At 34.0% G+C, this 18,525-nt stretch overlaps 1 protein-coding gene across 8 annotated transcripts in view; it reads right to left on the reverse strand.

The window, feature by feature from the left end:
* The window catches only part of HMCN1 (hemicentin 1), a 454,658-nt gene that overhangs the window by 54,898 nt on the left and 381,235 nt on the right, over positions 1-18,525 (reverse strand). For 5 of the 8 annotated variants that reach the window (XM_073011674.1, XM_073011672.1, XM_073011673.1 and 2 more), the window contains 12 exons: positions 18,298-18,454; positions 16,566-16,687; positions 16,060-16,224; positions 14,380-14,487; positions 13,794-13,931; positions 13,527-13,661; positions 12,285-12,554; positions 9,704-9,894; positions 7,261-7,474; positions 5,525-5,659; positions 4,909-5,156; positions 3,266-3,347 (listed from right to left, as the gene is read on the reverse strand). In XM_073011674.1, the coding sequence (XP_072867775.1) occupies positions 3,266-3,347; positions 4,909-5,156; positions 5,525-5,659; positions 7,261-7,474; positions 9,704-9,894; positions 12,285-12,554; positions 13,527-13,661; positions 13,794-13,931; positions 14,380-14,487; positions 16,060-16,224; positions 16,566-16,687; positions 18,298-18,454 (1,965 nt within the window). The remainder of the gene's footprint in view (positions 1-3,265; positions 3,348-4,908; positions 5,157-5,524; positions 5,660-7,260; positions 7,475-9,703; positions 9,895-12,284; positions 12,555-13,526; positions 13,662-13,793; positions 13,932-14,379; positions 14,488-16,059; positions 16,225-16,565; positions 16,688-18,297; positions 18,455-18,525) is intronic. The other 3 variants (XM_007989160.3, XM_007989162.3, XM_007989159.3) reach the window with 1 other exon arrangement.

The following is an 18,525-nucleotide window of genomic DNA, read 5'->3' on the forward strand; positions in this document are numbered from 1 at the left end:
CCTCCCGAGTAGCTGGGACTACAGGCGCCCGCCACTACGCCTGGCTAATTAACTCATTCTTTTATCACTGGCCATCATTCATTTATTCAGTAAACATGTACTGAAAGCCTGCTATTTGCCAGCATTGTGCTGGGTGCTAAGAGTATATAGAGAAAAGATATTCTTTCTCGTCTCAGGGAGCTCATAGGACCACTGATAAGATAGACTTGTGCTATAGCATACCTATAGAATTAATGTGTACTAACATGGGTGCATAAACAACAGTAACAATATATCAAACAAAAGCATGCCACTGGAAATGGAGAGGAAAAGGAAGACATATCCAATAATTATTAAGAAAGTAGAAATGATAGAACTTTGTTACGGACTGGTATGGGTTAAAGGGAAGAACTGATGACTACAGGGTTTTGATTTGGAGAATATGGTATATTTGGGCAATGCAATAGCGTATACCAGAAGAACAGATTTGTGGATAGGGAATAAGGAATGATAATTTGCATCCATTTAGGACTATTGAGCTTGAAGTATCTGTAAGACATTCATATAGAGATGTCTATGTAACAGGGATATTCATATCTAGAACTCAGAATAAAGATGAGCAAGAAATATATATGTGTGAGTCTTTCATAGTGAATAAGATTGTTTCAGAAGAGAGTCTAAAATGAGAAGAGCACCAAAGACAGAAACAATTGCAACAGCATTATTTAAGAGATGGACAGAAGCAAGCTTATAAATGATACTCAGAACCAATCACTGAGGTAGGAAGAAAATCAGGAGAAAAATGATATTCTGGTAATAGTGAATAGTGAATAAGATTGCTTCAGAAGAGTGCCTAAAATGAGAAGAGGGCCAAAGATAGAAACAATTGCAACAGCATTATTTAAGAGAGGGACAGAAGACAAGCTTATAAATGATACTCAGAACCAATCACTGAGGTAGGAAGAAAATCAGGAGAAAAAGGATGTTCTGGTAACCAAAAAGGAAGGAGGGAGATGTTAACAGTGTCTACAGTGAATGACAGTGGTTCCAGTAAAGCCCTTAGAAAGATTGTAAAAGGAACTGCATGCAACTGCTAGCAGAATGTTTGTCTATATTGGTCTACAGTCCCAAGAAAGATAGAATATGACAGACTTCATTGGGAAGAGGAGACTTGAACTGGATTTTCAAAAATAAGTAAGGTTATTTGAACAGAGAGGAGAGGGGAGAACACTTGGAGAGAAAGACACAACATGGAGATGGATTTAAGCTCTTTTTCTTTTTCAAGACAATGAACGAATAGAAAGGATGGTTCACCCTGAAGAGTAACAGCATACAGGGTTTTAAACATTGGTTCAAATCTTAAAATAAGAAAAGTTTTCATTTAAATAAGAAAGCAAAGGGGGCAGCATATACATTCTTGAGAAGGATCATGGTGAGATGAGAGCGGTGTTTTAGTGACATTGAACTGAAAGGTGGAATGATTTGTTCAGTGAGTGATAACATCTGATAATTCAAGGTGGTAGCTGCATATTTTAGACTGAAGTTTATCTAGAATAAATAGAATACAAATAAGACAAAAATAGAATAAAAATGTGTTTTGTTGTGATATTAACATGTTAGTTTTTTCTGCAAAGGTATCAGTGACATGTTGTCTTTTAAAAAAGTAATTACTTCACGTGAGGTTTGACTCTCTTAGCAAGTGTCATATAAAGCATTATTCTGACTTATGCTCATCACCCTACACAATGCCTTCTAACTGATGTTTTTATTAACCTCACTCCAGAAACTTTCAGGGCCAGTGCCTTTATTTCTCTCCTAGTTTCCGGATTACATTATGTATTCAATAAACTGTTGCTGCATAAAGTAAATACCTCAGGTTTATCCCTCCACTAAGTGACAACATGACTAAATAAGCTTGTCTGCTCATATCAAAATGGCCAAAGTATCAAATAAACTCAGAACCTTAATTTAGATACCATATTTGAACATTCCCAATTGCATATAAAGCTATAAATTAATACAATAAAATTCCACATGTACATACTTCGATTGAATTAATTCCATCATTCACATAATAATTATGAACACTTTAAATAATAATATAGCTTCTGGTACTTTAATCCTAATTTGAACCAAATTATATTTTTGACTATTTAATATGCCTCACTTACTAAAATGAATTTATTGTCAGTATGTGCAGATGAGCTGCTCTCATGTAGCTTTTCTTAAACTGGGTCAGTGCTATTGTGTAGTGTCCTACCTACATTCACTCAACATTTATTTGGAAAATGTGGCATATTATATTCTCCCCTTGTTGGGCCATAATTCACATCAATGTATTAACATTTCTAGAAAATTTGCAGTAAAGAAATTTGGTATGCCTAAGGAGGGCTGAGCACATAGTAACTGTTCTTTATATATTTAATACATAAAAGAACTCTGTTTAATTCATTTTTTCTCAGAATTGTTTGAACATAGAACCCTATTTTTTCCTAATGACATCCCATGTTATCATTTGATAGACATGTTCTTTAGTGAAACATTGTATTAGATACTATCATCTATTCGATGCCTTACAGAATTATTTAGTTTGGCAAACAGCTAACTAATCTAGAGCATCTCTCAATAGTGATGAAGAAAATGTAAACTCATCCTGTTAAATACTGAGCCTAGTCACAAAATGACTTGACTTGCTTAAATTCTCAACCCAATGACATTGTCTTAGGGTCAGCCCCTTAAGTAGTTCTGTAAAATCTCCAGTGGGCCATTGGAGTATTCTATGTTTATCCAATTATGGATACTCTGTTTTCCAATGACTCTTACTAAAGGGCTTCCTGATGAGCATGAGGATCTTACCCAGAACGTTTAGTTATTTCATGAAAGAGTACAGCCATCAAGCTGGAGCACTTTTGAGCTCCTTTACATTAGTCTTTATTTTTAATAAATATCTTAAAATGCCATAAATGGCAATCTTTTTAAGCATGTTGGAATAACTGTGGTGAATTGTAAGAAGGGGCACCCCATTGAATATGTTGTAATAAAAAAGCTCTGCCACCAATTAATTGCAATCTTATACTACATATGTTAGATAAAATACAGAAAAATATCTCTGTGTTATCAGTTCTATATTTGATGACAACTGTTCCATCAGCTGCAGCAAACTAAATTAGGCACACTCTGAGAGCTACCACTAATGAACTTGCTATAGAGTTAAAGAAAATAAACACTCTTTATTAGGTAATATTTTCTAAATCAAGTGTTTAATTAGTTTCATTAAGCAACTTACTCTGCAGAGTCAGACTCATACTGCGCTCCACCACCCCAGCTTCATTGGTAGCTACACATGTATAGTCACCGGCATCTTCATTCTATGGAAACAAGCAGCATTTTTACAAAAATATGAACCTACAGAGCAGGGCAATCACTTTTTTCACCACATGCTAGTTTATTTGAAATTTCATTTTTGAGAAGGAATTTTAATGGAAATAAGAAACCTACATATGTCTAACCTCTTAAATAGATTTAAAGGAGGGAGGAAGAGGAAGAGAAAGAGGAGGGCGAGGGGAGAAAACAAATTCCAAGCCTAAACTTTCTCAAAATAGCCTATCATTGATCTCCAGGAATACTAACTAGTAAGAAACCAAAGCAAAAATTACATTATTTTCTGATAATCTATCTGGAATTATTTTAATAAAGAAAAATACTAATACTATACTTACAGATATCTTAAAAAGCATTAAAATAATCACGACAAATTAATAAATATTGAGTCCTTTCTAATGGGGATTATTAAAACTACATTCAGCTGGACCTCTGTCTAGGGAGTTTGAAGTTTAGGAGAGAAAGTGAAAAACTAATTTACTTATAATAATAAATCACAGACTGTAGATCACATTATATACACATATGTATGTGTCTGTGTGTAAATTTATGTAGGATTGCACTAAATAAATTTCAGTTTGGTGACTAGAGGCACAGATTTCGCTGAAGGTCTTGTGAATGGAAGAATTCGAGTTTCCTTAACAAACAGTAAGTCAATAAAGGGGAGCTGATTTGCAGGTAGTAGATTGAGAGAAGGAAAAATAAATGTTGGTTTAGATGTTTAATTTGAGGTTTCAGTGTATTATCCGAACAGAAGTTCCTAGTCAACAGCTGGAAATGGAACTTGGAAGAGTTTCAGCATTGGTGATACTACAGTTTTAGGAATCTTAAATTGCATGATGAAAAAAAATTAGTATTAACATTGGTATTAGAAGTACCAAGGACTTCAGAAATAGTAATAGAGGAAAAGGGGAAAAGTGGTAATGAAGAAGGCTGAGCCGTATTAGTATTATGGCACATAAGGTAGAAATTCATAATAGAAGGAACAATCAACAAATGACATCTAATGTTGAAGTAAAATCAATGAGACTAAAAGACTGAGACTGGTCCACTGGATTGGGTAGATAGTATATTTTAATTATTTCAATTACTTAAACAATGACAGCACATAAGTGGTCTCACCAAATGTGATTTAACAAATTCATGTGTATTCTAGTTTGGACATTTTGGGATAAAATATTTCACTTTGGGGTAACGACCCCAAAATTAGAATAATAACCAAAAGCACCACTCATTTTCTGAATTACTGAACTTTGGAAAAGCCTAACATAGTTATCAGCTTACTATGAAATCTACTCTATATGTAACTGTGTTTGTAATTCTTCAATTTCCTTGTCCTAAAACAGATCTGAGGAAGTTATCTCCAAATGTTAATTAGTAAGTCAATGATAAGGAACAAGGCAGCCAAATTATCCCACTGCACTTATTTGAAAGGGCTAAAATATCTATTTCAATCCTTGTTTCAGTTTTTAAAAAGAAGTTATTTGATTCAGATTTTATGATTTAAATAGGAATGTAAGAGAAATTTTTCCTATCTATGGCACTTACAGAGGGGTATTGGCTGTGGGGGTTTAAAGGTGCATCAGTCATCCCAGTGTGACTTACAACAGTGCCATAGATGGCCAGGGAACCATTGCCCAGTTTCCGGATTCTGTGGCTAATTTCAATATCCACTCCCTTTCTATTCCACTGGATGGTTGGGGTGGGGTCTCCTTTCACCTCACAATTCAAGATTGCATTCCCACCAAGTGGTTCAATCCAGTTAGAAGGATAATCACCTTTGAAGACTGGAGGTTCTGGAAAATAACATAAGACAGGTACAACGTAAAAGTAAGTGCTGGTAATTTGTGATTTTTGATCTATTTGGAAAAATAATTTAGTAAAGAGGGGAGTAAAGCCACCTTAAAACCTCATGAATTTTCCAGAATCAAATCTTGCTAAATCACCAGATAATTTTGTCAATTTCAATATTCTAAGGGAATGATTCCACTTTGTGTGAAATGATCTCTTCACTTATCTACTTTTGAGTTGAATGCTCATAATTTTTTCCTCATGAATTTGTATATCTGTGAAATAGGACTGAGTGGATTAAAAACTAAGAAGCAAAACCTGAGCCATTCATTATGAACGCATTATAAATTAAAAATGCAGTGCTTTTACCTACCTTTCACATAAACAAACCCAATTGCCTTCACAAAGCCAACGCTGTTCTCTGCGGTGCACACGTAAGTACCTGAATCCTCTTTTGACACTCTTTCAATAACAAGTTCACTGTGTCCATTTACACTGTCAAAGTGGGCTGAAGGAAACAAGAAACAACACAAATGCCTCTCAGGAACCTAGGAAAAATTTCACGACAGCTCCATATTTTGCACATTAGATTTATGAGTTGGTCAACAATTGAACCAAAGAGATGACATTGGAGAAGAGAGCGTTTTCCACAGATTTCTTCATCTGAGCTATTTACTATGTCTATAGACACTTGTTTGAAGAACAAAAAACAAGGAAGGAACAGGAAAAGAGAATGAAAACAAACATCTTTTAAAAATTAGGCTTAAAGTAAACCTTTCATCTAAATGTGTTGCTTAAAGCTGGCTCGTAGTCTGAGTTTCAAAAATATTTCATTCAGAAATATTACATTTTCCATTTCATTTATCTCACTACCACTTTCCCTCCCAAACAATTTACATCAAACACATGAAAACTTTTTCACCTTATAATTCAACTGACTTGGCAGGTCAAAGGGGAAAATTATGAAAACCTATGCTAGTTAGGTAATAACAACAACATAGTCAAATTTGTAATAATTTAAACTTCTCTGTAAATCATAAATGGTGATTATATAAGTATTTACAAAGGCAGATATTAAAAATTTATGATAGTAATATTTATAACATAATGTGTAACATTTAGAAGAAAATGTAAGGCAAATATGCTAATCCTAAAACAACTAAGACTAAATAAAATTCTGACTAAACCAGTCCAAATCTAAATACGCATGTTTACCTTACATGCTCTCCCCATTCAAGTTTTTTTAAAAAATCTTTTACTGCTGAATATTAAGTGGAAAATTAAGCTTTAAAAGTACATTTACATTACTGCACTTTCAGAAAACAATATTGATTAGTTTTTTTAGTGTTTGTTTTTTCTTAGATGTATTGTTATTAAGGTAATGCAGCTGATAAATTCCAGTCATTAACATAACTCTTTATAATAGAAAAAAAAACCCTCAAGCTTATTACTACTTTTCTAGCAAGACACTTAGTAAATGCTAATAGTGTAATACTTCAGAACTCAATTTTGGGATAGGACAATTTCTCAGTACTGATAAAGTCTTTATACTGATGACAAAGTCTAACAAATAAGTAGATATTTGTTCACCCAGAGACGGGTACTCCTGGGTTCCAGACATGACCTTAACTTGTAGTATACACAGTGACTAGAAATTTTCCAAATAAATTAATCTGCACTATAATAGAGGTTGAGGCAAACAGTGAGAAGTAGAATTCTTCTCTGTAACATTAAGTGAATCTTCAGGGCTCCGACAGTGGCCATCTTAATCCATTGATCACTGATGCAGGGGGTCCAGCTGTGATAAGTTTAGGCACCTATATAAACATACTGCCTTCTCATGGGGTAGGGGGAATTATATTTAGGTTAAAAAGGCTACTTATAACCTGCAATATATGGCCCTATGATCAACTTACACTTCCAAAAGAAGGAACAAAACATATATATTGGGTAGAGGGTAAAATCCAAGCAGAGGCACACATTTTACAGAACTTAAAGCAATCAATTCTTGTTACTTTTCAATTAATTTTCACAGCTGGAGGAAATAGAGTTTGGTCTAGAGTTCTACATAGGTGTATTTATTCACTTCTTGAGAATTAAATGACCAACCTGGGATAATATTGTTATTGAAGGTCCATGTTAATTTGGGCAATGGAATACCAGTAGCTTTACAGCTTAATCGTAGCTGTTCTCCTTTATTTAATGACACGTCTCCAGGAAGCTCAGTAAAAGTGGGGAGAACATGTACAGTCAGGCTGACAGTGTGTGTATCTTCACCTGCAGCATTGTTAGCAACACAGGTATAGAAGCCAGAATCCTCCAGCTAAAATAAAAGTAGCATTTAAAATTTCATAATCATCCATCATAGTACATAAAATACATCAAGTTGCATAGCTAGGCCCTCAAGAAACTCTCTTATCCAAAGACAATTTAAATCTCCATCTTTTAACCATCAGGTTAGCTTTTGCATAACATAATTTAAAATGTATGGAAGTTTAAATATAAGCCCAAAATCATTCTACAGTGGTAAGATTTCAGAAAACTGTAGATTCGGTGGTTTACTAGATATCAAGTGTATAGCTGCTCTGCATTGCACAAATAAAGAGCAAATAATCCCAAAAGCTGACAGCATCTTGACAGCATAGTTGGCTCTCTGAGTAAGGTGGTATCAAAGACCACCAAAACTATCAGAGGAAATGGTAAGAGAAAGGGCACTATTACCTACAATTCTGAGGCTTCACTTGCTAAATTTAATGACCAGCTCTTATGACTCATCTTTCTTGATGCATTTGTAGCACCTGACACAATTACGAGTCCTTTCTATCTGAAACCACCTTTACATGGCTTTCAGGACGCTATGCTCTCCTAGTTTCCCTCCTATCTCACTGGTTGCTTCTCCAACTTTTTTGGGGGCTTCTCCTCAACATTAACATCTTAATGTTGGCATGTGAGAAGGCTCAGCTTCTGGTCCTCTTTTCTTCTATATCTGTACTCATTTTTTTGGTGATCTCATACAGTGCTATGGCTTTAAATATAAACTTTATGCTGATGACTATCAGCATCTCTAACCCAAATACTGATACTTTCTTACAAACTCAAAGTCTATTGAACTTCTTATTCTAACTCTTTGCTCTGATGCCTAAGATATGTCTCACACTCATGCCCCAAAACTGAGCTCCCAATTCCTTCCAACGGCCCCTTCTTGTACTGCCTGTAGCCTTCACCATCGCAGTTGATGGCTATTTCACCCTTCCAATTGTTCATGCCTTCAGTCTCAAACATTTGAGTCATTCTTATTTTTTTTTCCTCACACCCTACTTGCAATCGATCAGAAAATGCTAGCTTCAAAGTATATGCAGAATCTTACTTCTTGCCTCTTCTCTGCTAACATCCTGCTTTCAGTTCTATCATTTCTCATCTGCCTCCAGACAGTCTTCCCAAGAGGTCTCACTGGTCCTGTCCTTGTCTCCCTACCTCTGATTCTCACAAAAGCCAACATAACCCTTTAAAAATGTAAGGCATATAAAAACCTGCTCAAAAACCTGCAATGGATTCTGACTTAGAGTAAAAGGTAAAATTGTACAATGACCTGTAAGACCTGACATGATTTGGCCTCCATTTATCACTGACGTCTTTCTCCTTTCATTCTTTGCTTTGCTTTCACTGGCTTCCTGTTTTTCAAATACACTGGACATGTTTCCACCTCAAGTGCTTTGCTCCACCTATTTTTTTTTTCCCCTGGTCTGCTCCTCCACATATTTGCTTGGCTAATTCACTTCCTTCAAGTTTGGCTCAAATGTCACCTTCCCAAAGAGAACTTACTCTGACTACCCTATTTACAACTGTAATCTTCACTGCTCCAACTCCTGACACCCTTTACCCCTCTCTTATTTTTCATGCCATTTTTTTTCTTCTGACTTATTTTCTTCTGACATTATTATTTTTCATTTTTATTGTCTCCTTCCTCTATATATAAACTCCATAAGGGCAAAGATCTTTGATTCTTTTGTTCCCTGATGGTATTCCAAGTGCCTAAACTAGTGCTAGTTGCAGAGAAGGTGTTCGATAAACATTTGTTGAATATTTGAATAGGAATATTGAAATATGAATATATATGAATACTTATGTTGAATATTAATGACTGCTTCTGATTGCATTGAGACACATAGACTTTTTTCCTTTTTAAAAAAATGTTTAACATTTTTTCCCCTTGAAGTACTAAAGAATTGAAAGTTATTTACTCTGGATACTTATCATTGCCCTGTAAGGTTAAGAGCAGAGAATATAGCAATGGTACTTACAATTTTTCCTGATAAACACATATTTCCACAAACATAATTTTAGAAGGAAGGCATTTGTGAGTTCTATCATCTGTTAAATATTATTCAAGGGACATAAAATGAAATATGTGTAAAATTAATTTTGTGACCTGATTTTATAATAATATATTTTTTTAATTATTAAAGAATATACTTCCATGCTAAATTACTAAAAGTATGACAGCAAATTTATAATCTGGCTTAACGTATCTGTTCATGTCCATTAAACTTACCACAACATTTTCTAAAATGAGTTCTCCATATGGTTCAGCAGTGTATTTTCCTAACAAGTTAGCTAAAAGAACATTGTCTTTTTTCCAGTTAATTGCTGGTGTGGGGATTCCGTCAGCTATGCATGGAAGAATGGCTTGTGAATTCTCATTGACCGTGTAGTGTCCTTCTGTGCTTCTGATCCTGGGTGGTACTATGAAGAGTTTAAAAAAGAGTCATCCAGGAAGCTGGGTTCAATAATGTCTTTATTCACAATAAAAATTAACACACAAAAAACTCTCTTCATGGTAACTTTGCTAGAAATACTAAAAATGAAATATTACGATATTGATTTGCTTCCTGCTATGAAAGAAATCAGTATTTTTGGTGCTAGCAAGAATCCTAATGTATTTGAACTTACTGAATATATTTACATTCAGTTTCTGAGCAAACGACAGAACTGGGTAGAAGATCTTTAGATTTTATTTGGCTTCCTGACTTTTCCATCTTTGAGTTACTTCTGTTTATTGCAGTGAAGTAAAACAAACCAACAACAAAACCAAAAAATGCTTCTATGGTTGTATAACTGCTATATTTGTCTCAGAGATATATTGTGAGGATGAACTACTAATAGCTACCAGAAAACACTATAAGACACCCAATATTGAATATCACAAAGTGCTGTAGAAAAAAATACTTATTGCAGTATTTTACATGTTACAATGAATACAAGTAAACCAGATCAAGACATTTAATTCAGTTTTTATACTGTCAGGAAATTTTCATAATGACTTTATAACTCTGCACATTTGGTACATTATAATACCAAATACTTCCTGTGACTCAAATTTTTTTTAACTAGAATTTAGGCAATATAGAGATGAACTGAATATTTTAGTGTAATAAAAAAATACTCGACTGGACTTAGAACTAAGATAGTTACTTCTAAAGAAAAGACAAAAAGTATTAATAATTCTTGGCTCAAAAGTAAAAATACACTCCCTTCCCAAAACAATGAATGTGGAATTATTCAAACAAATCAGTGAGAAGTGGACCCATCTTAATGACATTTTAAAGAGTGACAGGAGAACAGTTGACCTTAGCAAAAATAAAATTGCTATATAAACTTTAATTAGCTGCTTTCAGTTAAATTAACTGCTTTCAATTAAAATAATTTTTATCTTTTATGATATGATTAAATATACAAACAATAATAGATATAAACATTATAATTTGGAAAACACAAAAATTGATTTTGCTTAATGGTGCATCATAAATATTCATTTTTAATTAATTCATGCTCTATTTTCATTATCTTCTTTATCCTGATTTCCTTGGGTTGCTATTTGTCTTTTGTTAGGGGATACAAAGTTGCAGCATTAGTATATTTACTTCAGTTCTTTCTTTTTCAAAATGAAAGAATTATGGCTATGACTTTGTATTGATTTTAGCTTTGAGCACACACTGTACATTTTGATATGTCATGTCTTTATTTTCTAAATAATCTGAAAATAGAAAATTATTCTTTGACCTACTTTTTGGCTGTAACAGTGTTTTTAAAGTCATCTGGGTTTGGGGTTTTGGCATTGAAAGTTGATTACAAATTTCTAGCTTTATTGCATGGTGGGTAGAAATTATGGTCTATCTTTTTGAAACTTATTAACAATTTCTTTGTTTAGGTCAATTTTGGTAAATTTTGTACAGACACTTGAAAAGAAGGAGTATTATTTATTTGAAGGCAAATGGATAGTGTATATTGATTAATTATGTTAACTGAAAGCAGGGGATTTATTTGGAAAACTCATAAATGGTGATTTTTAATTTTGGCTAAATTATTCAACCAAAAATGTTTCCACTCAAAATTGTCTCTGTTATTCTGAAGTTACAGAAAATTAAAATGCAATTGAAAATAAAACAGCTTTCACAAATTTCTGAAAAATGAAAAAGCAGAAACTCCTCATTATAAAATAATTACCTCTGAAAAGAGAGGTTGGAAGCAGCTTAATCTGCTATTGTTTCCTACCACTGATATTAACATGGATTCTATCCTTAGTCAAAATATACAGTAAAAACTAAAAATATTTCAATGCTGATTTTTCAATATTTTGTTGTCTTAATATAAAGGAAAGATATTTTTCTGTTATAAAAATGTATAGGTAAATATTTTGCCACTTTAATATAATGAATCAAATAGATGTCCTAATTCTCATTAGGGTCAAGTCATACAATGTAGGTCATATGGTGATTCATTTTGAACCAAGATGACTTGAAGCTTGAAAAGTAAAGCAGAAAAGCCACAAAACACAAACGGACTCCTCGTAAGTCAACTAATCACAATATGTGAGGGTACCAGCAACACATTAAAAATCCTGGCAATATTAATAAAATCTGTCTCTCTCACACACCTATGTGCACAAACACACATAAACACAGTCCACAGAAAACAGATTTGAAGTGTACCTACATACCACACCCTTCCCCCAACACACACTTTGGATTACTGAGTTTAAGGGTTTTTGACTTCTATCAGATTTGCTCTTGGTAGCCTTTTATCTTTGCCATGGTAGTGTAGCAGACGGAAATAATTCATGTTAAACAACCTACCATGGACAGTGAGCTTGGTGCTTGTGCTGCTTGATCCTGCTACATTGGCTGCCATGCAGGTGTAATGACCAGCATCACCAGACTGGGCAAATGCTATTTGCAGAGAGCCAGAGCTGAGGACGCGCTGGCGGATAGATTCCACAATTGCACGCCCATCTTTATGCCATGTAATATCAGGTGGTGGGACGCCATCTGCTTTACACGGTAATGTGATGGGCTTGTCCACAGCAATAACATATTCCTTTAGATGAGGGCTAATGACTGGAGGAACTAAAAGATACAAAAAATATAAAGTTCAAAGTTCATCTTAGAAGCATGAGTGCACAAATTACATACTACAGTACTGCTCTAGCAAACATTGATAAGAAACAAAATCCTGACTTCACCATATCATTAGAAAAGGAGCACTACACTTTTTCATGGGAACAAAAAAGTAATTGGGCACACTTCAGAAAACTAGTCCCCAGCTAACAAATAAATGTTAAGTGATAGTCGATTTTAGATGCGGAGATAAACATATAGTCATGAGGGCTTGCATGTCTAGAAAATTTAAGCTGTATCAACAAAATTATGTTGATACACTTACATAATTTATGTGATTCATAAATTAAATGAGTGACTCTTATGTCACTCATTTACATAAATTATGTGATTCACTTTAGGTATTTAAACTTCCAAAATGAACACCAAGTTTTGGAAAATATTTGGGAAAAAAATTAACTGCTCTGAATAGACTGTCCCCTTGGAAATACAAATGTAATGGCAAGCACAAATTCAACCAAATAATTTTGTTGCTATAAATAATATGATTATTCAGTTATTTCATATGCTTCTTTATAGTGATGCATTACAACTCAATAGAATATCCAGGCTAATAGCTAAGTGGTGATTAGCCTGTTGTAAACACTTGGAAAGAAAATCCTTATTATGAGCCCTTTCATAGGTTTCCAAATAAGTGGGAAGAGTTTTACCTATATAATGAAATAGAGTATCAAATAGAGGTTCATAGAAGTTCAAAATAGGATTAGATGCCTGTGTTTTCTTATACAAACAATGGCCAGAAAAATAAAATACACTAAACTTTTTTCATAAAAGTGATAGAAAAACCAGTAGGATAATACAAACTAAGAATGTTGAGAACTATGGGGGAACAGCAGCATAATCAATTTAGATATATAAATATTTGGTAGACATTGTTACAAACATCTTTGAATTGAAAACAGAGATGAATTATTTAGGTACCTTGAACATTTAACTTGACTTTGCCCAAGGCTGTACCAGCTGGGTTCTGGGCCACACACATGTAAGTGCCAGCATCCTCTCGGACAGCTCTGGAGATCTGTAAGCTGCCACTAGGAAGAACTGCATGGTTTTTGCCTACATCACAGTTACAAAAGCAGAGTGGAAAAAAACAAAAACAAAAACTTTTTCATTAAAAACAATCATGCTGATTTGAATTATAAAACACTGATGTGCTATGATTTTCTTGATAGAAACAGTGGTAGGTACCTGAAGTGATAACATTGATGCCTTCTTTTTGCCAAGTAATGAAAGGACTGGGTGTCCCTGTTGCTTCACATGGTAATAGAATAGGATTGTTCAGAATGACTTGTAGTTCACTTGGTTGGGGCTGAATCACTGGAGGCTCTATAAGAAACCAATCAACAAAAAGAAGTAATAGCACTAGTTAATGGAAACCATGTCTATTATAGTAATGAGCTTAAAAATACCCAAATTCATAATTCTAAAATATTAGTGATTTGATTGCCCAAGAGAAAAGTGAATGTTGGCCACATTGCATTCTTTCAGTCTTGCTACAGTAGCCAATTTCCATTAGAAGAACTCCACTGGAAGACTAGAGTCAGGAACAGATTATAAAAATCCAAGAAGAAAAATTATTTTGGAGTTACTTTGAGTGGTTTGTCATTTGTGCGCCTTTTTTAGTCTATTAAAAATATCTACCAGGCTTTCATGTTCCCAAGATATTACTATGGTTCATAGCTCTAGACAGCACCACCTTTCAGAATAAATATGACCAGAAAAACCTCCCCAAAGCCGGCGAACTTGGAATGAGTGAGTAAACAGTCTTCCACACCATGAACATGAAGGGTCACATGTCGATGTGCAGAGCCAGCCGCATTCCTAGCGACACAAGTATATCTTCCAGCATGGTTTAATTGGGTGGCAAGTATTTCAATTGCTCCTAAAAAGGAAAAAAAAAAAATTTTTAATGTATACTGCATCTCAGTTTTTTTTTTAGTTCAATAAAATTTGACTCTCTTTTGTTTGTTTTCTGCAACTAGCATGGTGGTGCTTGGCTTATATTCATAACTTGTATCCCCTGAAGTGCCTAGCACAGCACTTAAATTATTACTAACAGCTTTATTGAGGCATAATTTACATACCATGAGAGTCACTCATTTAAATGCACAATTCAATGATTTTTAGTATACTTACAGAGTTATACAAACATCACCACAATCAAATTTTAGAATATTTCCATCACCCTCAAAAGAAACCTGGTGCTCATTTACAGTCATTCCCCACTTCCAACCCTGGCCTTAGCCCACCTCTAGTCTGCTTTCTGATTACACAGATTTGCCTTTTCTGAACACTTCATATAAATTGAATCATACAGTATGTGGTCCTTTGTGTCTGACTTCTTTCACTATGAGCATAATGTTTTTGAGGTTCATCTGCTGTAGCATTTGTCAATATTTTGTTCCTTTTTATTGCCAAACAGAATTCCATTGCATGGATATACCACATTTTATTTATCCATTTATCAGCTGATGGACATTTGAATTGTTTCCACTTTTTGGCTATTGCAAATGATGCTGTATGAAGATGTGCATATAAGTCTTTGTGTAGACCAATGTTTTCATTTCTTTGGGTAAATACCTAGGAATGAAGTTGCTGGGTTTAGTATTTTGAGAAAGTTCTAAGTTGTTTTCTTAGCCTAATACTTTATTCTAAATATACATATATTTATATATATTTTATGATTTGAATGGCTATCACTCTATAGTCAAAATAATTTGTCTTGAAAGCCAAGTTGCATCCTGGGAACAAATTTTCCACTATTTCCCTTCCATACAAATTCTCTTAGAATAATATGGACATACTCATAAAGTCCCAGGATATTAGTTACTACTTTATCTCTATTGTGTTTCCCCAGTGTAGGATAAGTTTTAGAAATACCAATGTGAATCACCTATACTTTAGGTGATTTTTTTTCCTTCAATACTATAAATTGTATAAATGAGGGTTACTACCACTATAAACATTTTTCCTTCACAGAACTCACTACTCAGTCTTACATACTCAATTTTAAAAGCCTTGAAACCTAGAACCCTGTTTTAGTTATATAGTCTCAGAATCTTAGTAGAGTATATATCCTGTCTGAGGCACTGAATGTTCATTAAATGAAGAGACATTCCATTTGGCCAATGAAATAAGTGTGATTTACTCTCAGGTAACTCGGGAATTTGTTAAACCTTAGGTTTGGTAAATATACACATAAATACCGGTGATCATGTTTATTATATTCAGATCAGTCTTAAATATTATTTTGTTTCCAGACTTCTTTTTCTTTCATTCCCTAGATCCCCTTCCTATGTGAAAAATATGTTTTAACAATCTGTTTTCCAGATTTTTAAGTCTAAGAATGCATGCATATTTTATTCTTTTATTCTGGTGCAACAAAGACCAGGTAAGAATATGCATCAATAACTAATACAATCGATAGATGTGAAATCACTGAGCTTGGTCTTACCTGAGGACAGAATTCTATAGCCATCTCCCCTGGGAAGCAGTCTTATACCATTTTTGGTCCAGTGAATTGAGGGAAATGGAACTCCTGAAGCAGTGCAGGTAATTACTGCTGGGGCATGTTTGGTTACTACGAAATCTGTAGGCTCATCAGCTATGGAAGGTGGAACTAAAACAACAACAACAAAAAGGGAAAAAACTACACATTTCCAACTGTTAAAGAATTCCAAAGACTTATCATACATCATCTTTTTGTGCTGAAAGTGAAAGTTAGGTAAGTATAAAAGGGATTCCTCCTTTTATTTCTGGGTTAATACCTGGGTGATGAAGTAATCGGTACAACAAACCCCCATGACACAAGTTTACCCATATAACAAACCCGCACATGTACCCATGAACTTAAAATAAATGTTTTAAAAAAGGAAAGAAAAGGGATCCCTTTTGTAAAGTAGTGGAATGATGAAGTGATAGCATTATCATGTTTCAATCCATGTTCCAAGCCAGTTCTACCTTGGACAGTGAGATCCACAGTTCTTTTATCATCTCCAGCACCGTTTGCCACAGTACACTCATAGGTTGCAGTGTCATCCACAGAAGGGGAAATAATTACTAGTGAACCTGAAGAAAGGAGCCTAGAAGACAGATTTCAAAGCATGAGATACTATATGTAGGTTTTCATAAATTTTCCCAGCTAGTCTAACACGGTACCATGTTGTAAATTGATGAAAACAGTACTCTTCCCTCATGTTAAAATTAACATCATGTGCCTGAGGCAAACTTTATGCATTACAGTTTGTTTATATGGCAGTGGCTTTCTAGAGCCTCAAACTTGATATAATATTTACAGGAAGTAATTGTTGGAAGGATTGTCTGAAGAGGGAATCTTACATTCTCTGAATGCTTATATCATGATCAACCTTGCTCTCCTAGGAGAAATACAGTACAATGAGAATACTGATAACAGCCACTGTCTACTGGGCATCAAATTCACTCCTGGCACCATCTTAAATGCTTTGCATAAATTATCTCTAAATTTCACAATAACCTAGCAGGTTGATATTTGTTTATTTCCATTGACAGATGACTAATGACAAGTCTGTGTGTCTCACCCCTTTACCTACTTCACATGTCTCCTTAAATGTGTGGCTACTTTGTAGATAATATGGCAATATCTATATATCTATATCTATATGTAGTTTTGAACAACTGTGTGTATGTGTGTGTGTGTGTATGTATATATATATATATATAAAAACCTAAAATCTAGAACACTTCACATTTTAGGAGGTTTAGTAAATACACATACATGATTTAAAGTAAATCTAAATTAGAATATCTACTTTACTTCACACTATGCATGATAGAAATGGTTTAATAAAAACATTAATAAAAACATATTTGACACACCTTTTTATTAAAAAGCATAGCACATTTTCCATATGGTGTATACTTGCAAGTCACTGAACCTCCCAATGCCAAAAGATTAAAAGGGTGAAAAAGAGACATGATAGAATTTCAACTGAGGCACTCCTAGTTTTATATTTCCTGGTATATTGGAACTGATTTTTGTCAAAGTGGACATAAGAGAGCATTTGTTTTTAGTGCTACAGCAAATGTTTGACAGAGGAACGATCTAATAGCTCAGCTAAGATCCAAAAAATGATGCTCACCTATAACATCAGAAATTCGTAGTGATTTAAAGTTTAGCCTTTGAAAAATAGATATTGCCATATTATGAGCTATGGCAGTAAAGCTTGGAAAAAGGCAAAAAAAAAAAAAAAAAAAAAAAAAAAAATGGAGGAAATGCTGTTTTTCCTCCCTACACACATTCTGCCAATATCTAAATTGTATTTTAAGGTGTAAAATTTGACTTTTATTCTATAACTAAAGCTTGTATTTATTTTTACAGAATAGTTTTTCTTTTATATAAAATGATGTTCTTATTCTTTACCTTTATAAAATTCTAAAAGGTACTAAACAAGGCAGGATATAAATCTAATCCTATATAAAATCACTGACATTCATCCACAGGGTTTATGTATGGAAAACATGACCTATAATTCAGAAAAATATTTTAGGCTGAAAACCTAAGTCCATATTAAGGAAAAAAAACCCCCTCTATATGCTAGCTAATTTGTTATAGTCTATAGATTTGCTGGCCCCACTGATAGAATTAAAATGTTGATTCATTACAAACTGTTTCTAAATAGTTGGTGGGAGTTTTCAATTAAATTATCCTTACCTGTATGAGTTCTGATTTTGATCCACATTAAGAAGATGCCCATTTTTTCTCCAATTAATTGATGGTTTTGGTATCCCAGTAGCCTCACAAGCCAGAGTAGTTTGAACATTTACTGTTACAGTCATGTTGGTAGGACCCGGAGCAATAGATGGAGGAACTAAGACAATGTCACCAAATAAGAAGGAAACACAGTCAGCAAATGGTGTGCCATCTGAAATATTTCTGCTG

Source organism: Chlorocebus sabaeus, chromosome 25 (assembly GCF_047675955.1).
Source record: "Chlorocebus sabaeus isolate Y175 chromosome 25, mChlSab1.0.hap1, whole genome shotgun sequence".
Taxonomy (NCBI): domain Eukaryota; kingdom Metazoa; phylum Chordata; class Mammalia; order Primates; family Cercopithecidae; genus Chlorocebus; species Chlorocebus sabaeus.